Below are 27,198 nucleotides of genomic sequence, written 5' to 3'. Positions count from 1 at the left end.
CAGATAATGGGTGAATCTGGAGATTAAAAGCGTTCCAAAGCTGTGCAGTTGCAGAACTGAAGGTCCGGCTGCCGGGAGACAATGAACTTTATTCTCTTGGCAGCTTCCGGTTTTCATTCATAGAGGCGCGGATGGCGCAGCTTCAGTCACCGCTCAGTATACAGTGAGTAGCGGCTGTAACTACGTTCTGGAAGAATGACTGACAGCAGGCTCTGTACTGATTGACTGACAGCTGGCTCTGCAGTGTAAGTGCTGGGAGTGTTTACAGCCTCCGCTCACTATGTACTGAGCGAATGTCTGAAGCTGTGCCTCTATGACTGAAAGCCAGAAGCTGCCGGGAGGAATAATGTTAATTTCCTCCCAGCAGCCAGGATCTCTGTGCGGCGGCTGCATGGTTTCAGAACGCTGTTAACCTGCAGATTGACCTCAAATATGCAGGTTAATAGTGTTTTGGGACACGACAGGTTCTCTTTAAGGAGAATCAGTACCTCCAAAAACTTCAATCCAATATAACTAATGAGATGTATGTGAATAGGGTGCTGTAGAAGCACCACGGGCCAGTGTCCACATCAGTATCTGTCGGACGGGATCCCTGAGAACAGTCTCCTACCTGCGGGACTCCCCGGCGCCTCCTCACCACACCACAACCCCACCCCTTTCACCACAACAATGATGCCTACCAATTAGAAGAAGCAGTGGGGATGTGGGCAGTTAGCAGGGTTTTTACAGGGCTCCAATCTGGCAACCACAGAATACGGACGTTGCTGATGGGGTCCTGTGAATTGATTTGCTTATCTCTGGAAACTACCCTGAAAGTCAATGTTTGTCCCATTAAAAAGCCTTAAAATATGACCTGGAATGGAGTTTGAGAAATCCTGAAGTTTTTTTCTGGTATATTCCACTTTAATTAGGAGCATAGATTCTTTGTCTGCCACAGTTTAACAATTTTTTCATAGTTAGCCATTTGCATGAATTTAAACAACATCTTTACACAGAAGTTTAACGTTGGGTTTAGGACTTACCAGACGGAAGGAACGCAACACTGACAAACCTTCCACATTGGCCAGGCCAAGTTCCACCAAACTCAGAGTGACTATTATGCTGTCAAAGACGTTCCATCCAACCTGGAAGTAATAATATGGATCCAGAGCAATCAGCTTCAAGAACATTTCAGCTGCAAAAATACCAGTGAAAACCTGGAAAAGAAGTATAGTACTAAGGGATGGGTGACATAATGACAACATTTTTAATGTCAATTAAAATTCTTATTACATAAAAATATACACTGTACATCTAGAGAATGGTTTGACTAAATATTCTCTACTTATCAAACCAACAGAACTTAGTAGAAATTGGTTAATTTTCTGGAGTACTTGAGAACACAACTCAGAGGGAGGCAATGAGACAAAAATTTATCCAGAAACCATAACATTTTTCAGTACTTTATTTGGAAACTTTTTGCAGAATATTTTTTTATTAACTATGCAATATGTGATCTGGCCACTAGAGGGACAAACTGAAATTAATTATTCTTCAATTGCCAAAGTTTCCTTGAAAATCTTGTGGGACTTAGCAGCATCATTACCCGAAATGTACATTTTCACACAGATTTTTTTTTAATTATTGTTCATTTGCTTCCTAAATTCACAATAAAAGAAATGAGCTAGAGCATAAGTTGGTATAGGGGAAATATTTAAGAGCACATTCACACTTTGGCCATTTCACAAGCAAAACCCAAGAAAAAAACAAAATGAGCATATACGCTGTAGTAAATAAATAAATAAATATGAATAGTACATGTAAATAACATTGAGTACTTAGTTAACACTATTTTGATCAAATAAGTGTAAAAGCCATTCCACAGTGTGAACATGCTCTTACACATTGCAGATATACCAGCTTATGATACAGCTCATTTCTTTGGTTTTGCTTTAGTTTCTTGTACTTTGTACAAACAGGGGTGTGGCACCCTTTTTAAGCTAGGCATTTCATCTGTATAGCTTCCCTTGGGCAGGTGTCTGAACAGTCGGCTGCTCTGCTGTGATCTACAATGATATCAGCTGACACAAGGCAAGGTTTTAATACTAGAGACAGGATAGAACCGTCCCAATTGGGTACACCTTGTTGTGGTGGGATGGCTTTTAGGCTGTGTGCCCACGATGCGTTTTTGAAGCGTTTCCGCAGCAGCAATTCCGCTGCAGAAACGCTTCAAAAACGCTTGGTAGAAGGTCTGCCATGTTCCCCAATGATAATCTGCATGTGCTGTGCACATGCTGCGGAAATTTCAGCTGCGAATTATCATTGCGGAAAAATACACAGCACTACCAATTATTTTGCGGTAGCGCTGCGTTTTCGCCGCCATTGGCTTGCACTGGAACGCATGTATTCCACATCACTGCATCTGTACATGCAGAATCCATGCGTTTCAATGTGCGGATGGTACCCGGGTTTGGAGAAGAGGAGACTCTCCTCCGGACCCGGATACCATAGAACCTGTAAAAAAAAGAATAAAATAAAAAATAAATATTATACTTACCTTCTGATGGTCCCCGGTGTCCTTGTCTCGACTTGCCAGCAGATCGCGGTGGACTCAAGGACCTGCCATGACGTCATTTAGTCATGTGACGGGTCACGCGACCGCTGACGTCGGCAGGTCCTTTAGTCTACCGCGAGCTGCCGGCAAGCCGAGACGCATCGGATACAGACACCGGGGGCCATCAGAAGGTAAGTATAGATTTATTTTTTATTTTTTAACATTCTTTACGGTCACACTATATAAATCCATGCCGTTTACATGGATTTATATAGTGTGACCAAGTTGTCAAGCACTTTCCAAGTGATGCTAAAATCGCTTGGAAAAGCGCTTGACATAAGCATGCGAAATCGCATGCTAAAAACGCTTCACAAACGCTTGTCCCTGGCAGGAAAAACGCATGTACAATCCGCATGTACAATCCGCATGTGTTTTTTCTGCCAGGGAGATGCAGAAACGCTCAGGAAAAATCCGGAGCATTTCTGCATCGTGGGCACATAGCCTTATGCTTTTTTGATCAAAATAGTGTTAACTAAGTACCTTATGTGTGTACTATTACTATTTATTTATTACAGGATAAATGCTAGTTTGTTTTTTTCTTGTACTTTGTTCCTAAATGCAAAGTTAAGCAACTTTCTAAATAGTCTTCATTAAAAAAAAATTCTACCATTTTGCTGCTGCTAAATGTCTAAATGTCTTTTATCTCGCCAAGTCATCTGCAAAAAAAAATACAAGTCATTCATAGCTCCTGTTCCTTGTTCTAATGCCACTCTCTGTTCTTACAATCCCTCCTCTCAGTGATAGAGATAGCAGCTGGGATCGGAGGCTGTACACAGTACTGCAGTGGAGAGAAGGGAAAGTATCCAAAGTTTTATGGAGAGTAGAAATCAGGCTATAGACAAGGAGGAAAAGCAGATGGAGGAGATAATTGTAGTGTAAGAGCTGTGCAGACACATGAAAGCAAGTGAAGACAGAAGCACCCTGGATACACACAGAGCTCATGTCCAGCCTGTATTGCAGGAAGGGACATTCCGAAAGGAAAAAAAAACTAAAGCTTGGATTAGGTTGCAAACTACGAATAAGGGGGTCTGAAGTTGAATGAAGGAATTAAGATTACACAACACAACATAGTTCACATTATTAATTTAAGATAATCACTAACACATATAAAAATCTTATTTTTTTATGTCAAAGGTGTCCATAGGCTTTATCGCCACAGTTGCAACAAGCTCACAGAAGATATTGCCACTTGATTGAATTGTAGGAGCAAATAACCCAGAACTTCAACCACATTGATTCCTAACAAGGGCTCACTACTAGTGTTGAGCGAGTATGTTCTGTCCGAGTATGCTCTGGCCGAGCTCCGAGTATTTACAGCTGCTCGGTGATATGGTTGAATCGCTCCCGTGTGCATGATTTGCAACTGTTTGACAGTTTTATTACATGGGAGGAATGTGTAAGAAATAAACATTCCTCACATGTAATAAAACTGTCAAATAGTCGCAAATCATGCACACGGGAGTGATTCAACCTTATCACCGAGCAGCTGTAAATACTCGGAGCTCGGCCCGAGCATACTCAGCGAAAGGGTTAATAGAACATACTCGCTCAACACTACTCACTACTATTCTCCAATGATTGGCTAGGAAAACCAGGATCAGAGCATTGTTGTCTGGAAATTTTTATAGGACTATCATTCAGGCATCGTTCAGTATTGGTCAGTATTTTACATCAGTATTTGTAAGCCAAAACCAGGAGCGGGTGATAAATACAGAAGTGGTGACTTGTTTCTATTATACTTTTCTTCTGATTGTTCCTCACCTGGTTTTGGCTTACAAAACTGTTGACGATTTCAGTATTTTACATCAATGTTTGTAAGCCAAAACCAGGAGAGGAACAATCAGAGGAAAAGTATAATAGAAACAAGTCACCACTTCTGTATTTATCACCCGCTCCTGGTTTTGGCTTACAAATACTGATGTAAAATACTGAAATCGTCAACGTGTGAACGTGGTCTAAAAACATTATTATTAGGGCACTGCATTGCATTATTATATATCTGTGTTATATAAGCATTGTGATGACATTATTCCAGCACTGTATGGAGGTTTTATTTGAGCACCGCTTGTCTAATTACTGCTGTTTGTAAGCTTTTATTATATCTAGAAGAGGAAACCTCCACATTATGTTTTCCCCAGGAGCCTCAACAGACCATGATATGGCTAGAATCCCTGTTATGCGTTTTGAAGCCCTCCTAATAGTTGTATCATTAGACAGTAGGCACTTACCAGGTTGCCCACACTTAGCACATTTTCAAACTCTTCGGTCATTGGATAATGTTCCATGGCCATGAAAAGCGTATTGAGAACAATACAGATTGTGATCCCAAGGTCCACAAAAGGATCCATGACCACAAGGCGAACAATCTCCTTGAACTGTATCCAGGGTTTACAGCAGTCCCATTTCAAGAAAGTGTTTGCAAACTTGTACCACCAAGGTGGACAGGTCTGCTGAGCCTCCTCTAGTTCTGCAGGAAGGAAGACATTGAGCCATGTTAATGACATATAAACAATACAGGATAGTACATGTGAATGTGGCACAGATTATATCACAGTCTATATTGTAAATGCTTGGATGAAGTGCAACTGAGAGCCTTTTCTACAGGTTAAAGAGAACCAGACAACTAACACATTCTACTCAATCCATGGGCAGCATGATCGCAGCCAGGCATGTGGGGTATATTTGCCTCGATGATTGCTTTACTTTTATTTTTGTTAAGAAGTTTCATATTTTTAAACATAAAGAGTAACTAAACTTTATTTTTTTTTAATTATTTTGACGTGCATGGACACTTTGCCAATCACTTTATTACAGGGTTTGCCTTCATTTTTGTAAAAAAAATCATATATGTGGCTTCCAAACCTCTGCTTTTACTCAGTCTATCTAACTGCCTTGAGAGCACTGAAGTACAGATGATGGCAGTAAGAGTCACCGCCTGCATATTTCTCTGTGCGTGCTAATGTTGACAGACCCTCATTGTTCATGTATAGTATACTGTAATGGAAGCATTGGATTTACTTCCACAAGTACAGAGTTCTCATTATGTCCTCCCCGAGTAATATACACTGCTCAAAAAAATAAAGGGAACACTTAAACAACAGAATATAACTCCAAGTCAATCAAACTTCTATGAAATCAAACTGTCCACTTAGGAAGCCACACTGATTGACAATCAATTTCACATGCTGTTGTGCAAATGGAATAGACAATAGATGGAAATTATTGGCAATTATCAAGACACCCTCAATAAAGGAGTGGTTCTACAGGTGGGGACCACAAACCACATCTCAGTACCAATGCTTTCTGGCTGATGTTTTGGTCACTTTTGAATGTTGGTGGGCTTTCACACTCGTGGTAGCATGAGACGGACTCTACAACCCACAGAAGTTGCTCAGGTAGTGCAGCTCATCCAGGATGGTACATCAATGCGAGCTGTGGCAAGAAGGTTTGGGGTGTCTGTCAGCATAGTGTCCGGAGGCTGGAAGTGCTACCAGGAGACAGGCCAGTACACCAGGAGACGTGGAGGGGGCAGTAGGAGAGCAACAACCAAGCAGCAGGACCGCTACCTCTGCCTTTGTGCAAGGAGGAACAGGAGGAGCACTGCCAGAGCCCTGCAAAATGACCTCCAGCAGGCCACAAATGTGCATGTGTCTGCATACACGGTTAGAAACTGACTCCATGAGGGTGGTATGAGGGCCCGACATCCACAGATGGGAGTTGTGCTCACAGCCCAACACCGTGCAGGACACTTGGCATTTGCCACAGAATACCAGGATTGGCAAAGTCGCCACTGGCGCCCTGTGCTCCTCACAGATGAAAGCAGGTTCACACTGAGCACATGTGACAGACATGACAGAATCTGGAGACGCTGTGGAGAGCGATCTGCTGCCTGCAACATCCTTCAGCATGACCGGTTTGGCAGTGGGTAAGTAATGGTGTGGGGTGGCATTTCTTTGGAGGGCCGCACAGCCCTCCATGTGCTCGCCAGAGGTAGCCTGACTGCTATTAGGTACCGAGATGAGATCCTCAGACCCCTTGTGACACCATATGCTGGTGTGGTTGGCCCTGGGTTCCTCCTAATGCAGGACAATGACAGACCTCATGTGGCTGGAATGTGTCAGCAGTTCCTGCAAGATGAAGGGATTGAAGCTATGGACTGGCCCGCCCATTCCCCAGACCTGAATCCGATTGAGCACATCTGGGACATCATGTCTCTCTCCATCCACCAACGTCACGTTGCACCACAGACTGTCCAGGAGTTGGCGGATACTTTAGTCCAGGTCTGGGAGTAGATCCCACAGGCGACCATCCACAACCTCATCAGGAGCATGCCCAGGCATTGTAGGGAGGTCATACAGGCACGTGGAGGCCACGCACAATACTGAGCCTCATTTTGACTTGTTTTAAGGACATTACATCAAAGTTGGACCAGCCTGTAGTGTGTTTTCCCACTTTAATTTTGGGGGAGACTCCAAATCCAGGCCTCCATTGGTTAATAAATTTGATTTCCATTGATGATTTTTGTGTGATTTTGTGGTCAGCACATTCAACTTTGTACAGAACAAAGTATTCAATGAAAATATTTCATTCATTCAGATCTAGGATGTGTTATTTGAGTGTTCCCTTTATTTTTTTGAGCAGTGTATATGTATATATAGGTCTAATTTTTGGCTTTAGGATTAATACATTTGTCTTAATGTTATAGATCATCCCTACTCCAGTAAAACACAAGCAATTTTTTTGACACTTTTCAATTTTCACATGGCTGCCAAAAAGATTGTGTCACGCCAGGTGTGGGAAAGCAACACAGAGGGAAAGGGAGCCCAGACACTAGGGAAAGGGGGGGGGGGTGGAGACCGCCTAGTCTGGTCTAGTGTCACCCTGTCTCAACTACCGTCCCTATATTGGTTCTTAATCTTAACCAATCGACGCATGCGTGCCTCGCCCTGACTTTCCCTGGTGTATGGCTGAGGCTAGGGAATGGAGGAGATGAGCACTAGTCAATCTCCACTAAACACTATATAGACAACAGGGGTGGACAAACAGGGGGAAATTGCTTAGCTTTAGACGAACTCCAGAGAGGATGAAGTACTGCTCTTGCTAAAGCTTCACAAGTAGTAATGAATATCGCTGGCACCTCCCTCTCAGACACACCAGGTATTTATACACCCAGGCCAGGGAGCTAATTAGCCAGAGGGAGGTAGCTGCTGGGTCCAAGAGACAGCCAGCCTCTAAGAAGATGTCTGTAATGCCAAACGTAGAAATCTCCTGCAACCAACTGCAGGGCGAATGTCTGTCACCTCTGACACACCTGTGACAGATTGATTTTTGTGCAATTGCATTTTTTGTGCATTTTGCAACTTTTTAAGCTGCAGTTTGCGCAAAAAAATAAATGTATGGCTAAGAGTCTAGGTGTGCAACATTGGTGTGTTAAATACCTTCCCATTTCACAGACCTTCTATCATGGCTTCAGAAACGACACTAACAGAACTGCCTGTTCTCTTTTGCAAGGTTGGTTCCTCCAAATACATCTTAGAGTTCTTCTCAAGATCAGTCTTTACTGAGGTGGCCTGGGAAGGAGAAGACATGTTCTTAGATGGTCACTCAAAGCTCCGCATGCAGGTACTGTATACTGATACCCAATATCCAATCATCAGCGTGCAGTACCACCTTTCCCTTATCTTTCAGTATACTCGCTCTAAGCTATAGTGATTGGCTCTATGGTTACAGACTCACTGGGATCCTGGGTGGAATTCAACCATGGACAACATGTATGGAGAAGTAAGTTCCCCCCCCCACACTCACAATTGCATTGGTTTACCTCCAGGTGCTTTGGTTTCCAAAAACATTCACTTCCTATGACATTGGCCCTATTGAGAAAGGGTTAGTCCACGGTCTCACGATTATTATTTGGTAAGTAATTTTTCTCAGGAGTGGGAGTCAAAATCAGGTGAGGAACAATCAGATAAATGGCATAATAGAAACCAGTGCACCAATTCTGCATTTATCACCCACTCCTGAGAAAAAATACTGACCGTATACAGATAGTGGGGCCGCAATTCATCAAGATTTTCACTCTGGTCTTGATGAATTGGTGAGTTGGAGCCGTATGCTCCTGATTCATTAATCAGAACTAGACACGTGGTCAAAATTGTTGGTACCCCTCGTACAATTGTCACAGAAATAACTTGAATCTGACAAAAGTAATAATACATTAAAAATCTATGAAAATGAACAAATAAAAGTCAGACATTGCTTTTCAACCCTGCTTCCACAGAATTTAAAAAAAAATTAAACAGATGAAATCGGCCTGGACAGAAATGATGGTACCCCTGAAAATAATGTGACAAAAGGGACATGTTAAATCAAGTTGTGTCCACTAATTAGCATCACAGGTGTCTACAAACTTGTAATCAGTCAGTGGGCCTGTATATAGGGCTACAGATACTCACTGTGCTGTTTGGTGACATGGTGTGTACCACACTCAACATGGACCAGAGGAAGCAAAGGAAAGAGTTGTCTCAGGAGATTAGAAAGAAAATTATAGACAAGCATGTTAAAGGTAAAGGTTATAAGACCATCTCCAAGCAGCTTGACGTTCCTGTGACTACAGTTGCACAAAGTATTCAGAAATTCAAGATCCATGGGACAGTAGCCAACCTCCCTGGACGTGGCCGCAGGAGGAAAATTGATGACAAATCAAAGAGACGGATAATACGAATGGTAACAAAAGAGCCCAGGATAACTTCTAAAGAGATTAAAGGTGAACTTCAAGCTCAAGGAACATCAGTGTCAGATCGCACCATCCATCGTTGTTTGATCCAAAGTGGGCTTCATGGGAGACGACCAAGGAGAACACCATTGATGAAAAAAAATCAGAAGAAAGCCAGACTGGAATTTGCCAAACTACATGTTGACAAGCCACAAAGCTTCTCAGAGAATGTCTTATGGACAGATGAGACAAAAATGGAAGTTTTTGGCAAGGCACATCAGCTTTATGTTCACAGATGGAAAAATGAAGCATATCAAGAAAAGAACACTGTCCCTACTGTGAAACATGGATGAGGCTCTGTTATGTTCTGGGGCTGCTTTGCTGCATCTGGCACAGAATATCTTGAATCTGTGCAGGGTACAATGAAATCTCAAGACTATCAAGGGATTCTAGAGAGAAATGTGCTGCCCAGTGTCAGAAAACTTGGTCTCAGTCGCAGGTCATGGGTCTTGCAACAGGATAATGACCCAAAACACACAGCTAAAAACACCTAAGAATGGCTAAGAGTAAAACATTGGACTATTCTGAAATGGCGTTCTATGAGCCCTGACCTAAATCCTATTGAGCATCTTTGGAAAGAGCTGAAACATGCCGTCTGGAAAAGGCAACCTTCAAACACGAGACAACTGGAGCAGTTTCCTCATGAGGAGTGGGCCAAAATACCTGTCGAGAGGTGCAGAAGTCTCATTGACAGTTACAGGAATCGTTTGATTGCAGTGATTGCCTCAAAAGGTTGTTCAACAAAATATTAAGTTAAGAGAACCATCATTTCTGTCCAGGCCTATTTCATCAGTTTAATTTTTTTAAAGATTCTGTGTAAGCAGGGCTGAAAAGCAATGTCTGACTTTCATTTGTTAATTTTCAAAGATTTTTAATTTATTATTGCTTTGTCAGATTCAAGTTATTTCTGTGACCACTGTGGGTTTTTCTTTCATTAAACGAGGGGTACCAACAATTTTGACCACGTGTGTAGCCATGTGCACATACCCTTAGTGTAAAAGCTCTGAGATTCTGCAACTGCATTTTTCACATGCATTTTTTAATGCTCCCCATAGAAGTTTACAAGGGAAATAAAATGCACGAAAACTATACAACTCAAGAGGGTCTTTACATACAAAGTGGGTGTAATTTTTTAAGAAATTACATGCTCTTTATTTGAACTGTTAAATGCAGCAGATTTTCTGCACAAAAAGATATAACTGAAAAAAATGCAGAATTTTCACTAAGTGGGAACATGGCCTCAAGCTTCTTGGCCCAAAGCAAAATCAGTTGGTCGTCTCTTGTGGCACAAGGGCTCTGCACACCTATACAGTAGCTATACTCATGCTGGCAAACAGACCAAAAATGTATTTTTTTTTCAACAAGAAGGTATGAACAAGACATTTGAAATAAAAAAAAACAAAACTAAAACTTAATGGGACTCACATCATCTTCCACAGCATCAATGGTCTCTATCACCACTCGAGGTATCACTCGTCCATTGCAATCCATCTTCTCTTTGTCTTCTTCAGCTAAATCTAGTTCTGTTGATTTTTTTAGGTCTTCATTGACAAGTCCCACAGAGGCCATGCTGGCTTTCTAAGATGGAAAATGTAATAGTGGTACTAATTAAGAATATATCCAAGGTAAAAAACTGTAGATCGGAATGATAAACTGTGCTACAATAAGTAAGTGTAGCTGTGTCTCAATCAACCAATCATTGGTATAATACAAGACGTACAGTTAAATGGGTGGTCCAAAATCCAAATTAATTTTCATTCTAAATCTTTATCTATTTAACATCATAATTGTTATAACCCTCCTGTTTGTTTTTTCCATCTTGTATTTTGCGGTCACGTGACCATCTGCCTTTATATTCCAGCTCCGCCCTTTTGGCTGTGCTGGACTTCAGTGTTTGTCTGTTTCTCTAGCCAGGTGCTTCAGTGCCTTTCTCCGTCAGTTCGTTTGGTCCTTCTGGGACCTCTAGTACCTTTTTGTCAGTTTGTCTTTTTATGCTCTGCAACAACTTCTCTGTTTAGGAGGTGTCCTATTTTTGTCCCAGGCCTTAGTTCTTTTAGGGACACCTCCCCTTATGCTATAGGTCTTTGTTCAGACTAGCCGAGGACTAAGGCGGGTCTGTTCGCTAGGAACAGTCAGCCCGCTACATCGTAGGGATTCAGCTTAGTCTTACTGTAGGGACAGCTTTCCCCTATCTTTCCTTAGTACTTGTTGCAGATCATAACAGTAAGTCCACCCCAAAAAACTAAAAGGAAAGAAATTCGGGGATCAGTATGGTTTCCGTCCAGGATTTGGCTCAACGCTTGCAGGGATGGTCTCTGGAGGTGGCCGAGCTACAGCAACACGTGAGTGGCTGTTCTGGAGCGCATTTTGTGGAACCCAAAGTAGGACTGCCTGATGTTTTTTATGGTAAACAGCAAGATTTTTTTTCCTTTAAAAATGCTTGTTTGTTATATTTTCATTTGAGACCAAGGTCTTCTGGGAATGAATCACAGTGCACTGGTTTTATTATGTCACTTTTGCGCAATGAACCACAGGGGAGGGCCTTTTCTCTCCAACCTAATGATCCGTGTTTAAGGTCTGTAGAAGAATTTTTTTCTGCTATGGGCCTATTATATGACGATCCTAATAGAATCTCATCTTCTGAGGCAGAACTCAGGGGTTTGAATCAGGGGTCAGGTGATGTTGAAAATTATTGCACACACTTCAGGAGATGGGCTTCAGAAGTCAAATGGAATGATCCTGCGCTGAAATGTTTATTTCTTGCTGGTCTGAGTGAAAGGGTTAAGGATCTGCTAATTGCATTCCCCGCACCTGAGACTCTGCAGGATGCCATGCAATTAGCAGTTCGTGTGGACAGAAGACTGAGGTCCAGGGTGAATGAGGTAAAGACTCCTGTAATGTCAGGTCCTTGTCCCCAGAAAATCTGCTCTGACGGCGGAGAACCGATGGAGGTTGGGGCGATGTCACTCCGCTCTCAGGAAAGAGACCGGAGGTTCGCCGAGGGATTGTGTCTTTACTGTGGTAAAGTTGACCATTTGATTAAGTATTATGAGCTTCGTTTAAGTAAAGAAAAAAAAAAAAAGAGGTCAGGTACGCCCGTATAGCTTGTTTACGCTCTGCAGGAGTATTTCTTTCTGGGAGTACTACTTTGCAGGAAAATTTGATTGAATTTCAGGTATTTGTGGATTGTGGTTCAACACTTAATGTGATTGATAAAGGGTTTTTGAAAACCTTAAATTCAAATCCAAACCTTTGTCATCACCTATTTTTGTGATTGCAATTGATAACACTCCCTTGAAATGTATTACTCACAAGGTTGCTGCATTTCCCCTCACTATCAATGGAGTTCACCAAGAAATTTTGGACTTGGTTGTATTAGTTAATTTACCCTCTCCGGTCGTTTTAGATTTGCCTTGGTTAAAACTGCACAATCCTTTGCTGGACTGGTCTACTAATGTTATTAAGTCTTGGAGTCCGAAGTGCTATGATAAATGCTGTAATGGTCGCCTTGCGGCTGTGGAAAAATGGGAATTGCCTGTACCTATTCAAGATTTTTGGAAGGTTTTTTCAGAGGAGGAGTCGCAAGTTTTAGGGATTATGATTGCGCCATTGAGTTTGTTCCTGGAGCTACTCTTCCCAAGAGTCGCTTGTTTAATCGGACTATTCCTGAAAGAAAGGCCTTGGAGGAGTACATACAAACTAGCCTGGCTGCTGGTCACATTAGACCTTCTAAGTCGCCTGTGGCAGTTGGATTTTTCTTTGTTAAAAAAAAGGACGGGGGTATACGTCCATGTCTGGATTTTCGTGAAATTAATAAGATTACAGTACGCAATTCCTACCCATTGCCGTTAATTCCTGACTTGTTTAACCAGTTGGTGGGGGCCAAGTGGTTCTCTAAAATTGATCTCCGGGGGGCATATAATTTTATAATTTGTTACGAGTGAAGGAGGGTGATGAATGGAAAACTGCTTTTAACACTCCGGTAGGTCACTTTGAAAATCTGGTGATGCCTTTTGGTCTTACCAATGCACCTGCATTTTTTCAGAACCTTATTAATGACATCCTGAGACCTTTGATTGGTAAGAATGTGGTTGTGTATTTGGATGACATTTTGATTTATTCACCAGATCTGGAGTCCCATTGGCAGAGCGTACGTGAAGTTTTGCAGTTATTGAGTGATAATTCACTCTTTGCTAAGCTGGAGAAATGTGAGTTCGCTGTGCAGAAAATTAGTTTTTTGGGCTACATTGTCTCCAGCGAGGGCTTTGAGATGGACCCAGTGAAGGTTCAGGCTGTGCAGGAATGGCCTAGGCCTATTGGTTTGAAATCTATACAGAAATTTTTGGGTTTTGCCAATTATTACAGGAAATTCATTAAGAATTTGTCTAGAATTGTTAAGCCTCTGACCGATCTCACCAGGAAAGGTGCGAATACGGTCCAGTGGACTACTGAGGCCATTGAATGCCTTTGAGTATCTCAAAGAGAGGTTCAGTTCTGCCCCTATCCTTATGCAGCCTGATGAGACCAAGCCTTTTTTGGTCGAGGTCGATGCTTCATCGGTGGGGGTCGGAGCAGTTTTGTCTCAGGAGAACAAGGATGGAGTACATCCTTGTACCTTCTTTTCGAAAAATTTTTCGTAAACCGAACTGAATTATGATGTTGGAAATCGGGAGTTTCTGGCTATTAAACTCGCGTTTGAACATTGGCGTCATTTTTTGGAAGGCGCTAGATTTCCTATTCAGGTTTTCACAGATCATAAGAATTTGATCTATCTGGATGCTGCCAAGCGCTTGAATGCCTGTCAAGCTAGGTGGGCACTTTTTTTTTTCTCGGTTTCATTTTTCTGTTACCTATATCCCTGGTACTAAGAATGTTAAAGTCGATGCTTTATCTCGCAGCTTCTCTCCTACGGTCGGTGCCGAGGAAGAGGAGAGCATTTTAGAGAAAGGAGTTGTGGTGGCGGCATTGGACTCCGTTTTGGAGAATGGGATTCTGAAAGCTTAAGATGATGCTCCATCTAACACTCCCCATGGGAGGTTGTTCGTGCCTAGAGCCTTTAGGAGAGATTTGTTAATGGAGTGTCATGAGTCTCGGTTGGCAGGTCATCAAGGAATTTCGGAGACTAAGAGACTTATCAGTCGCAGTTTTTGGTGGCCTGGATGGCAGAAGGAAGTCATCAAGTGGGTGCGTCAATGTACTATGTGTGCTAGGTCAAAGGCTTCACATACTCCTGCTGCGGGGTTGCTTTGCCCTCTGGAGGTTCCTAGTGCGCCTTGGACGCATCTCACAATGGATTTTATTACTGATCTTCCTGTGTCCGAGGGTTTTACTGTCATCTGGGTGGTCGTGGACCGTTTTAGTAAGATGTGTCATTTGGTTCCATTCATTAAGTTGCCCTGCGCCAAGATACTCGCTAAGGCGTTTGTTAAGGAGATTGTCAAGCTCCATGGATTTCCCACGGATATTGTTTCTGATAGAGGACCTCAGTTTGTGGCTTGCTTTTGGCATGCTTTTTGTGACAGGTTGGGAGTCCATTTGTTATTTTCGTCTGGTTATCATCCTGAGTCTAATGGACAGACTGAAAGAAAGAACCAGGATGTTGAACAGTTTTTGCGTTGTTTTGTGGCGGACAATCAAGAGGTGTGGTCTGAGTTTCTGCCTCTTGCAGAATTTGCTCTTAACAATCATACATCCTCCTCTGCTGGGTGTTCTCCTTTTTTTTGTTGTACTGGGAGACATCCGTCTTTTGGTTCGTTTTCAAAATTGGGGCCTGGGCCTGGAGGATCCTCATAAAAGAGGGAGTACTGTTAGAACCCTCCTGTTTGTTTTTTCCATCTTGTGTTTTGCGGTCACGTGACCATCTGCCTTTATATTCCAGCTCCGCCCTTTTGGCTGTGCTGGACTTCAGTGTTTGACTGTTTCTCTAAGCCAGGTGCTTCTGTGCCTTTCTCTGTCAGTTCGCTTGGTCCTTCTGGGACCTCTAGTACCTTTTTGTCAGTTTGTCTTTTTGCGTTCTGCAACAACTTCTCTGTTTAGGAGGTGTCCCATTTTTGTCCCAGTCCTTAGTTCTTTTAGGGACCCCTCCCCTTATGCTATAGGTTTTCGTTCAGACTAGCCGAGGACTAAGGCGCGTCTGTTCGCTAGGAACAGTCAGCCCGCTACATCGTAGGGATTCAGCTTAGTCTTACTGTAGGGACAGCTTTCCCCTATCTTTCCTTAGTACTTGTTGCAGATCATAACAATAATCTAAACTATTTCTAATATTCTTGAATTAAAAATTCCTTTTCCTTCCCTAACTACACTAACTGCTATTTTATTTTTTCCTACTTCCTCTTTGATGACGCTTCATTTGAAAATCCCAGTGCATGCCGAGATATTCAAACAAAGTGTCATCAGGGGGCAGAGGCTTTGGTCACTGCCGCAGGCCCCCGTCCCCTCCCTGAAACAAAGTGTCAACAGTGATGCTTATTTCAAGGGTTGGGTTAGTCCATGCGAGATGTGCACTGTGCACAATGACAGCGCGCTCTCTGTTGCAGGCTCAAATCAGCAGTAACGAGCCAGCAACAGAGCGCGTTGTCAAAATACCCAGCAAGCAGAGACCAGTGACGACACCTGTGGGGGCAGCACTGGTCTCTGCACGCTGGGTATTCTGACACCGCTCTGTTGCCAACTCGATACTGCTGATGTGAGCCGGCGAGAGAGCAGGCTGTCATTGTGCACAGTCCACAGCTCGCAGAGACTAGCCCAGCCCCTGAAACAAGCGTCACTGATGATGCTTTGTTTCAAGAAGGGGGCAGAGGCTGTGGCAGTGACCACAGCCTCTGCCCCCTGATGACGTTGAGTTTGAGTATCCCAGCATGCACTGGGATTCTCAAACGAATTGTCATCAAAAAGGAAGTAGGAAAAAAAAAGAAAAGCAGTTACTGTAGTTAGGGAAGGATAGGGAATTTTTAATTCAAGTATATTATAAAATAGTTTAAATTATGGCATTAAACAGATAGGGATTTAGGATGAAAATCAATTTGGATTTCGGACCACCCCTTTAAGAAGAAAAATTATATCCAAGATAAATCTAAAAAAAAATTGTGGCAGTTGTTATGAAGTTTTGTCTTTTTTTTTTAACATTGGTTTCCTATATCATATCAGTGGAAGTCAAATTTCTGATCAGCTGAGGGTCCTAAATTGCACCACTCCATACATTATGTAGTGACTTGAGAGCCACTACGCAATGTACAGAGATCTGCGATTTCAGATCTTACAATTTGCTTTGTCACCTTGAATCAGTTCGGTTCAAGGTGTCAGTAGTCAGACCCCAACCATTGTAATATTAATGACTTATGCTAGTCGCTGTACATCCCTTTATGCTGGGATCACATGGCTTATTTGGCAGTGACACAGGTTGTCCTGCCAAAGATTGCTCTGTCATTGCTAAATTGCAGCATAATGCAAGCGAAGAGGGTCCCATTGCAACCGCTACAAGCAAATCACAGAAAATCCAACTGGTTCCAACTTTTTGTGACTTGCCACAGTTGAATCTACTTGTGGACCACAACATGATCACGCTCATTTGCATAATGCTGCGCTATAGCTAAGTCGCCGTGTACAAATCTTTTGCACTGAGAGCCTCCTGTTGTAGCTGCATTCAGGCATAATTATATTATTCACCTTGATATTGTGTGACTAAGCAGGGGATTTTGAGCTCTCTAGTAAAAAAGAACAAGAGTCTAACCCCTTAAAGAATTTTGCCAGAATATAGATCAGTTACAATAAAATTATAGAGATCTTTTTATTCTGTAGATTAACCCCATAACCATCCTAAATCATACAATAAGACAATACAGGAAAACTATACAACAATTATATTTTATAGGATCAACTGCTTGATTAATACTGCGGTATTCAGATAAAACATTTGAAGCCGGCCGGGGACTATATGTCTCAATTGACTAATCAGAGACTGGTCCCTGGCAGTTTCTTCACGCTCTTGTTTCTTTGATTGACAGGTCTTTGCATATCCACACATATACAGTAGAGACAGATGTGTCGGTTTAGGGGAGTGGGTCGGGAAGAAGCCACCAGGGTTTGGCTTCAGACTAGTCAACTGAGACACATAGTCTCCGGCCGGCTTTTCAAGGTATGTTTCCTCTGAAAAACACATTTCAGACTAAAATGTACACGGCTGCAATAGTGCAACCAGACTCTGATTCCTATTGCCCATAGTTCAGGCAGCATGAATTAGGTTCCCTTTAAAGTTAGATCAAGATAGTTTATCAGGAAGCCACAGGGAAGATGTGTCTTTCATCCTACACCATTTACATTTCATTTAGATATTATTCCCATATATTAGACATTATATATGTAAACACACCGACATGGGACCATCTTCACTTTCCGGAGGTCAAAAAAAATCAACGTACTTCAAATCTCTAAAATTTAATTCTAAGCTTAATCCTACTGAATGTCCAATTTACAGGATGGATGGAAACCACAGAATAATGGTGTTGGGTCATTTTCTTATATGCCGGTTAATCAAAGCTGTTGAAGAATAGTTTTGAGGGCTTAGGTCTATATTTAGAGTGGATTATCCAGGTGAACAGTGATACTAGGATCTTGTGAGGCAATACCATTAAGGAGGACGCCTTGGAGGCTAGGAATCATAAACAAACATATTAGACGAAGAATCCTGCCCACGGAGCTAGCAATCAGAGGCACTGAAGAATACGATCTCCAGGATGCCAAGTGGATTCTTGAAGTCTTGCGGTTTCTAAGTATCATACTCCTTATGATTCTTGTTCACTGCTGCGTTGGCTGTTTTACCAAGTTGTGCAAGCATAAATACGAGAAGGATCAGCTCATCAGATTACAGTTATATGAAAGGTCACAGGAGCACCGTACATTACTACTGCTAGCAGTAATAACACTTTGTGTCCTGCACAGGCTGCTGTCACCACAGAACATTACACTGACAAAACACTCCAATTTCTAGTGCAGCAGCAGGGGAGAATGGCACATACACTAACAGTCTATCGGGTGCCTTCTCTGGCATAGTGCCCTCTCTAGTTCATAGTATCTGTCACCATAGGAATACTAAACTACTTTCAAGGGTGTATGTACCATAGAGGCAGTCTATGTGACTGCTTTGGGATTAAAAACTGGGGGGCTGGGGGTGCCCAATGCAAGATTGAGTTCATTTGATTTTTATGGATGGTGAGTGGTAGCATAGAGTTGTGGTTTCCACTGGTGAAGTAAAGTAACCAAAAACAGAATTTAGAAGTTCTGAAAATGGGATGTGGTGCAAAGAACGCGCGTCAGATGGTTAGAGGTGGTGCTGGTGGTGTCAGGCATTTCTTGAAAGAGGTCTCATTTTTATCTTTGCTATGATCTCACCATCCTTTATATATTATAAGAGGAACTAAAATAGAGACCATAATTCTACTTTGGAAACCTGCTTGATAGACGTCAGAAGGACCCTGGCTTTCGATGAGTGGTTTCCATCTTGCCTCCTTTCCACAACATGACATTACCTATGTCAAATGCAAAGTAACAGAAGCAGATAGATGACAGCCTCCCACAAGATCAACACATTACTGCTGCTGTCATTGTTCCCAGGATGGGGTTGACTATATTCATTTCCTTTTGCTGCATTTTCAGAGCAGAAAACAAACAAGCATTGAATGGACTATCCTAAAAAGTCAACCAAATGTCCCAAAATGTTAAACTACAGAGCTGCATACACAATACTGCTGTTTATTATTACAGTCAATAAGAAAATGTTTATAATGCTGTGCTGTAGGGGTTATTTTTTTCAGTATATAAGATACAGTTACTGTACAGTGTGGACTATGCCATGTAATGACTATTGCTTTTCAAATGGCAAATCACCAAAGCCAGCTCTTTCAGACACTGAACCAATGAGGAATGTTAAGAGATTCGAACTCTGAAAAGAGTAGGACTGTAATCTAATATTTTCCAAACTTTTTGAACTCCAAGATGCCAAACTTTTCCTTGATGTTAAGCAGATACAAATTACTTGAGTTACATACTAACCCTTTGACCCTGCTCTTCTTGATGCTTCTTTAGCTGTTCTAGCATGTCCTGGAATTCTTTCTCCTTTTCTAAGGCTTCCTGAATGGTGGCTTCATTCTGCTCATCATATGCCATGGCCACCACAGCGAGGATAAGGTTGACGAGATAAAAAGCGCCCAGGAAAATCACCAACACAAAGAAAATCATGTAGGTTTTACCTGCAGCTCTTAGGGTCTGGGAACAAAAAAAAACAATAAGTTACTTTATTGCATCAGTTATATTGAAGGAGAACACCCCTAACTCCAGCTGTTACGCAACTACAACTCTCTGCCTGACCGGACTGCTCCAATTATCGTCAACCAAAATCTTGATAAAATAGTTAATTAAGGTAAAGTTGGACTATGACATACAAGGTTTATTTAGGGTAAAATGTAGACTCGGGGTAAGGGTTGAAGTTAGTATTGTTAAGAGTGTGATACCAGTTGAAACAGGTTCTCCCAGTAGTCCTGAGTCATCAGCCTGAAGAGTGCCAAATAGGCCCAGTTGAAAGAGTCGAAGTTGGTATACCCATAGTTGGGATTTCTTCCAGTCTTTATACAAGTATAGCTTTCTGGACATTTTCTGTTGGCAGAAGATACACTCATAGTCAAGACCAAAACTCAAAAAAAAATGTATTACTTACTAAAAAATACACAGTGGTGTACATGCTATATATTCCATGCGTGAAATGACTCTAGGTTTCCTCAGGCCTGACCCCAGTGATGCAAAGAAACACTTACTAAACCTGCTCCAGTTAAAGCTTCCATTAGTAAGTGACATAAACTTGAAAGGGAACCTGTCATCACGTTTTTGCTAATTCATCTGACAGCCTCATGATGTAGGAGAAGAGATCCTGATTCTAGCAATGTATCACCCACTGGGCTACTTGCTACAGTTTTGATTAAAACACAGTTTTATCTACTGCAAATCTAGCAGTTCTCTGAGTGCTGAGCTCTGTATAACCCCTCCCACACCACTGATTGGCAGCTTTCAATGTACACTATGCATAGGCAGAAAGCTGACAATCAGTGGTGGGACGGGGTTATACAGAGCTCATGGGAGACTACATGGCAGCAGGTTTACAAGTCCTTTAGTGATAGAATCTGGTTTGATCAGCAAGAGATTATTAAAACTACAGCAAGCAGCCCAATAAATGACACATCACTGGAAACAGGGTCTCTGTTTCCATCATGCTGCTCTTAGATTAGGTGGCAAAATCTGATAACGGATTCCTTTTTAGAGGTCTATCCACATGTCTTTGCTGTGTGCAAAGCACCACCAAGGTCCCAACAAATCCGGAATACTCCATGAGCAATCATATGGTGCCTTTGCAAAGCACAGCATTTACCAACCAGTGGCTTGCGAGTCACATATGACTTTAGGGCCTCCATGGTTCCTCAGCTGTTGGCTCCAAAAACTAGTGAATACAGATGGCATATTAAAGATTATATTTTACCTTAATAGATTTCAGAAAACATAGTGCATGCATTAATAAATAGATCTGCTAAACCTGATGAGGCCAGTATACTTATTTTTGAAAATTCACCTGAAAATGGCTTCCTATTCCTTTTTTAAAGTTTATATCTTATATCAAAATGAGTACTATTTTTTTTAGCTCTAGCTAGATTCACAAAATGTTCAGTTTACTCCTCATCTTCCAATAGTCATAATGTTACCATATAATGTATAGAAAAATGGGGAAAAAAGTGAAATGGCAGAAAAAAAAAAAACCACCATTCCACCATGTTTTTTTGGGCCTTGTGTTTACGGTGTTTATTGTGAGGTATAAATTACTTGCCAACATAATTCTTCAGGTCAATATGATTATAGATATTTATTTTTATTTTTACGGTTGAAAAAAAATCTCAGAACTTTGTAAATAATAACTTTCCTATTCTACTCTATCGACATCGATTTTTAAAGTAAGTACTCTTGCCTTATCAGGTCTACCAGATCTACTATTTAATAATGTAAGCAGTTTGTATTGCTTTTAATAATAGAGTAAATACCATATCACTGACAGTTAATATTAGTGTAACTGTCACACTGTTCAATATTCAATAGGATTCTTCAATTTCACTAGTCATTGTGGCTCTATATAATCCATCATATTTTAATGTAGTTTGTGAATTACACATAGTTGACACCCACTGACCTATGATATTTGAAAACTCTCCTATTGTCCTTATATAAAACCAAAAGCACACAAAAGGTACAGTATGGCCAAAAAGAGCCATATTTGTCCATTGTTTGGGTCTGGTATTGCAAAAAGAACAGTGAGTTTTAGGCTGTACTGCAGTTAAGAGCATGAAAACATCTTTAAAAGCGTAAGAAAAAGAGAGTGAGCAAGCTTAAAGTGGTTTGTTCAAGTCTGTGACTTAAGATTCAGTGACTTTTGATTCAGGGAATTTAAAAAGCATTGACTTGTATTTATTCACTTTTTGTATGTATGTTTATATTCCTGTTTTGTGCAATTACTAGTGTTGAGCATTCCGATACTTAATTCCGATACTTTTGCAATATCGTATACCGGAATCGGAAGTTCCCATAATGCAATGAGCCATTTTCATTTTATTCAGCCAATGAGGATCCTAAGAAGTGTGGGCACATCCTGTTAGGCATGTAGGCATCTTAACTAATGGCATGGCTGTGATTGCTGCTGAAATGATGTTATGATGCACTATAAAAGCCGCCAACGCCATTTTGAGCTCACTCTGCTGTGAATTCAGTTAGGGATAGGACGCTGTTGTTCTGAGGGACAGTTTTAGCTACCTATTTGCTCTATACTGCTTTACCCAAGCTACTTTATAAATCGCTGTGCCTTGCAGTGCTAGTGCACAGTTCTCTGTGCTGTTCACCGCTGTCTGCAAGGTCTGTGTGTGTGAGTGCAGCTCACCCTGTAGTGTGTGCTTCAACCACGTCTGGTTGTAGTGCACTCAGTGTGTGTCACTGCCTCATACATTGTCCTTTTTTGCCAATTCATAATTTTTCCTGATATCTCCTATTAGTGTGGTGGTTCCATCCGTATTCAGCTAAATTGGTTCCAAACACACTATATAGGAGTAGATAGAGAAATTTTTTTGGTCTTGCAGCGCTAGTGCACAGTGCTCTGCATCTGTACTGTTCACCGCTGTCTGCAAGGTCTGGTGTGTGAGTGCAGCTCACCCTGTAGTGTGTGCTTCAACCCCGTCTGGTTGTAGTGCACTCAGTGTGTGTCACTGCCTCATACATTGTCCTTTTTTGCCAATTCATAATTTTTCCTGATTTCTCCTATTAGTGTGGTGGTTCCATCCGTATTCAGCTAAATTGGTTCCAAACACACTATATAGGAGTAGTTAGAGGAGCCTTTCTGCAGCATTGGGCCCTGCAGCCCCAGCCAGATTAGTATTAGCCTATTTTTTTTAGCCTCATCTATTGCATTGTAGGTTACCTTCCTACATTGTAATAGCTACAACAAGTTTGTGATACTATCGTTATTACATCTTTAGGCACATCCAGTGTCTTTTTGTGACAAAAAAAACCTAAATAAAGTTCACCAAACACTCCACTTTACAGTTGTGTAGGCCACATTAGCTCATATTAAAGTCTAGTCCACACTTTATAAAATTAGTGTTTCTTATACCTGTTAGCAGCTGTTCAGGAATAAGCACACTAAGCCCTTAGTACTTTTCTGCCTATCTTTATCAGTCTAGCAAGATGAAGAAGGCAGGGAGTAAGGCATGTGGTCGTGGGCGTGGAGTTTCTGCAGGGAGAGGACGTGAGGATTCTGTGCCTGCAGGGAGAGGACGTGGGGATTCTGTGCCTGCTGCGGGCACCAGTGACTCAGCATCCCCCAGTTTTACCAGGGAACAGTCCTTTATGCGCAGCTTTGTAGGAGCTAGCCGTACCCCACTGCTGCGGGAGGACCAAATTGAAGCCGTTGTCGGATGGATAGCAGCTAACGCATCGACTTCAATTAGTTCCAGATCCTCTCAGGTCCTGAGCACTGAAGAGCACCCATCTGTCTCTTCACCACCTGCCAAATTGCCCAGGCAGTCAGAGAGCCCTGGACAGGAGCCATCTCTACTTCTGTTCTCTGAATCTCTTGGCTTGGAAAGAGGGGGCCAGCCAAGCAAAATTCGAGAATTTGAAGAAGAGGTAGTATGCAGTGATGCGCAACCGTTTTGTCTCTCTGAATCTGAAGAGGCGGGTGGGCCAGTGCCTATGGTCAGCAGCACACCTCAGTACGCATCTGATGATGAGACTCAGGTGCCACTTTCTGGTGCGTACTGTGCTGTCGAGACTACCCAGGAGAAGCAGTTGTTTGAAGAGGGTGGTGAAGATGATGAGGTCCTTGACCCATCATGGCGTGAGGGACAGGAAGGTGGTGGGAGCAGCTCTGAGGAAGAGATTCCCCGAACAGCCCAAAGAGGAGGGAGAGGGAGGGGGCAGACTTGCCTGTAGCCTCCACTTCGGCACCCATTAGGGGCATGGCTCTTCCAAAATCCAAAGCGGGCGCTCCCAAGACTTGCAGTGCCTGGTCCTTTTTTGACACAGTTGCAGATGACATTTGCTTTGTCAAATGCAAGCTGTGTAATCAGAAGGTGAAAAGAGGGAAAAGTGTCAGCAACCTCAATACCACAAATATGTGGAAACATGTGCGGACCAAGCACGTGGTGGAGTTACAAAAACACACTGAAGACCTAGGCCAACCTACAGCGCCACCTACCACCTCTTCAGCTCGTGTTGTAGCCTCTTCCTCCAGCTCACACACAGCTGGTTCGGCTTCCTCACAGAATCGCCATGGAAGAATCTCTGGCACTGTTGTACAGAGACACAGTGTAATTCCACCCACAGCACCACTTTCCCAGTCATCCTCACACTCCCAGGCCAGTCTACAGCACAGGCATGGGAGAAAAGGCGCCCATACTCGGCAAACCACCCCCGAGCACAGGCTCTGAATGCTGGCATTGCTAAACTACTGGCCCTTGAAATGCTATCATTCAGGCTGGTGGAGACTGACACATTCCGTAACTTTATGGCATTGGCAGTCCCACAATACAACGTGCCCAGCCGCTTTTATTTCAGCAGGCAAGCCGTCCCTGCCCTGCAACATCATGTGGAGGGAAAAATTAAACATGCGCTACAAAACGCCGTCAGTAGCAAGGTCCACCTGACCACCGATGCGTGGACCAGTAAGCATGGACAGGGACGATACCTTTCCCTCACTGCCCATTGGGTAAATGTTGTGGAGCCGGGTACAGATCTTGAGAGTGGCGCTGTACGTGTTCTGCCAACTCCAAGGATTGCAGGAATCCAGTCTGTACACATTGACTCCTCCTCATACTCCAGTTCCTCTGAATCAGCGCTGCAGGAGCCGTCACGGTCTACCTCCACATCGACCCGTGAACGGTTACCTGTTATGGTGACCAATATGAGCACAGCCGTGGCCAAACGTCAACAGGCCGTATTAAAATTAATTTCTTTGGGGAATCGAAGCTACACAGCGCAGGAGCTCTGAAATGCCATCAAGCAGCAGAGCGACGTGTGGTTTGTGCCAGCGAATCTCCAGCCAGGCATGGTAGTGTGTGACAATGGCCGAAATCTGGTGGCAGCTCTGGGCCTAGGCAACCTCACTCACATCCCATGTCTGGCACATGTGCTCAACTTGGTCGTGCAGAGTTTTTTGAGGGACTATCCGGATCTTGATGCACTGCTTCACAAGGTCCGCATAGAGTGCGCTCACTTGCGGCATTCCAGCAATGCAAGATCACGCATTGTAGCTCTGCAGCTCCGATTACGTCTTCCGGAACATCGCATCATATGTGACCTACCCACCAGGTGGAATTCAACGTTACATATGTTGGAGAGGTTGTGTGAGCAGCAGGCAGCAGTAATGGAGTACCAGCTGCAGCAGGCGCAAACAAGTTCACACTTCACCACCACTGAGTGGGCCTCTATGAAGGACATTTGCCAAGTTTTGCGTGCCTTCGATTATTCCACGTGGATGGCGAGTGCAGATGATGCACTAGTCAGCATGACTATCCCCCTTATCTGCCTGCTTGAAAAAACACTGCAAGCACTAAGGGACGAGGTTTTGGAAGAGGTGGAGGATGAGGAGTCACAAATGCCATCTGCTTCTCTACAGTCTGCGCAACGTGGTTCCTCACAAAGGCCTAGGCAGGGGACACTTTGTGAGGAGGAGGAGGAGGAGTCAATGGATGAGGAAGACATCTGTTCAGAGGAGGGAGGTACACAATGCTCTAGTAGTCAGTATCTAGAGCGAGGGTGGGGTGATGCAGAGCAGGCAGAGATCACGCCTCAAGCAGGGGACAGCGTTTCTTGGCCAGTTGGCAGTCTGCAGCACATGGTTGATTTCATGCTGCAGTGCCTGAGAAACGACCGCCGCATCGCCCACATTCTCAACACGGCTGATTATTGGGTGTCCACCCTCCTAGATCCTTGCTACCGGGACAACTTACAAAGCCTCATAACACCGTTGAACCGGGAGCGTAAAATGCGGGAGTACCAAGATGCACTGGTGCATTCCATCATGTTCTCCATTCCAACCGAGAGCAGTGCTGCTAGTGCTTTACAAAGCAGCTCAGTGCGTCGAGGCAGTGGAGGAAGCTCTGCACAAAAAGGGAGCAGAAGCAGCGCCTCAGCACAAGGCAAGACCAGTATGGCCGAAATGTGGCAAAGTTTTGTGTCCCCGCCGCCACAAATGTCTACACCATCACAGACGGCTCCAGTCAGCAGAAGGCAACGTTTCCGTCAGATGGTGACAGACTACATGTCTTGCCCTCTTAGTGTACTCCCAGACGGCTCTTCTCCCTTCAAGTTTTGGGTCTGTAAGCTGGATACATGGCCAGAGCTTAGTCAGTATGCATTGGAGGTGCTAGCTTGCCCTGCTGCTAGTGTATTATCGGAACGCGTCTTTAGTGCCGCAGGTGGTGTACTAACAGACCGTCGCATGCGACTATCCTCCGATAACGTTGACCGGCTTACTTTTCTCAAAATGAACAAGGCCTGGATCTCTCATGAATTTGCCAGTCCTCTTCCAGAATAAATAATTGATGGCAACAGTATCCAGGTCTCCTGTTCTGTTCATGTTTCTACCACCTGAACTGTAATCCCTGAGCTCCAACACCGCCAGTTGGCGCTCGGAAGTGCCGTCTGCACAGTCAACATTTGCTGCCGTGTTATTGGGGTTCAGTAACGTCAGCTGTTCCCCTGCTGTGCGGACGGCAATTTCTCCTGCTCTGTCCACATCCACTGTACCACTGATTTAAAACCTCCTCCAAATACACCTCTGGCTCCTCTGTTTTCAGTATTATCCCTGAGCTCCAACACCGCCAGTTGGCGCTCGGAAGTGCCGTCTGCACAGTCAACACTTGCTGCCATGTTATTGGGGTTCAGTAACGTCAGCTGTTCCCCTGCTGTGCGGACGGCAATTTCTCCTGCTCTGTCCACATTCTCACTACTACAGATTTTAAAGTTGCTCCAATTACACCTCTGGCTCCTCTGTTTTCAGTATTATCCCTGAGCTCCAACACCGCCAGTTGGCGCTCGGAAGTGCCGTCTGCACAGTCAACACTTGCTGCCCTGTTATTGGGGTTCAGTAACGTCAGCTGTTCCCCTGCTGTGCGGACGGCAATTTCTCCTGCTCTGTCCACATCCACTGTACTACTGATTTAAAACCTCCTCCAAATACACCTCTGGCTCCTCTGTTTTCAGTATTATCCCTGAGCTCCAACACCGCCAGTTGGCGCTCGGAAGTGCCGTCTGC

The 27,198-nt window shown here is 43.3% G+C and overlaps 1 protein-coding gene across 3 annotated transcripts in view; it reads right to left on the bottom strand.

Annotated features, from left to right (window-relative positions):
• Window positions 1-27,198, bottom strand: part of SCN4A (sodium voltage-gated channel alpha subunit 4) — a 133,273-nt gene that overhangs the window by 37,560 nt on the left and 68,515 nt on the right. For all 3 annotated transcript variants that reach the window (XM_073683128.1, XM_073683129.1, XM_073683126.1), the window contains exons 9-14: window positions 19,871-20,012; window positions 19,413-19,625; window positions 10,791-10,943; window positions 8,049-8,163; window positions 4,822-5,060; window positions 1,023-1,196 (exon numbers count right to left, since the gene is read on the bottom strand). In XM_073683128.1, the coding sequence (XP_073539229.1) occupies window positions 1,023-1,196; window positions 4,822-5,060; window positions 8,049-8,163; window positions 10,791-10,943; window positions 19,413-19,625; window positions 19,871-20,012 (1,036 nt within the window). The remainder of the gene's footprint in view (window positions 1-1,022; window positions 1,197-4,821; window positions 5,061-8,048; window positions 8,164-10,790; window positions 10,944-19,412; window positions 19,626-19,870; window positions 20,013-27,198) is intronic.

Source organism: Phyllobates terribilis, unplaced genomic scaffold (assembly GCF_046119375.1).
Source record: "Phyllobates terribilis strain yellow unplaced genomic scaffold, ASM4611937v1 Scaffold_5__5_contigs__length_657084704, whole genome shotgun sequence".
Lineage (NCBI taxonomy): Eukaryota > Metazoa > Chordata > Amphibia > Anura > Dendrobatidae > Phyllobates > Phyllobates terribilis.
The sequence above is the reverse complement of the archived record's forward strand: the minus strand, read 5'-3'. Positions and strand labels throughout refer to the sequence as shown.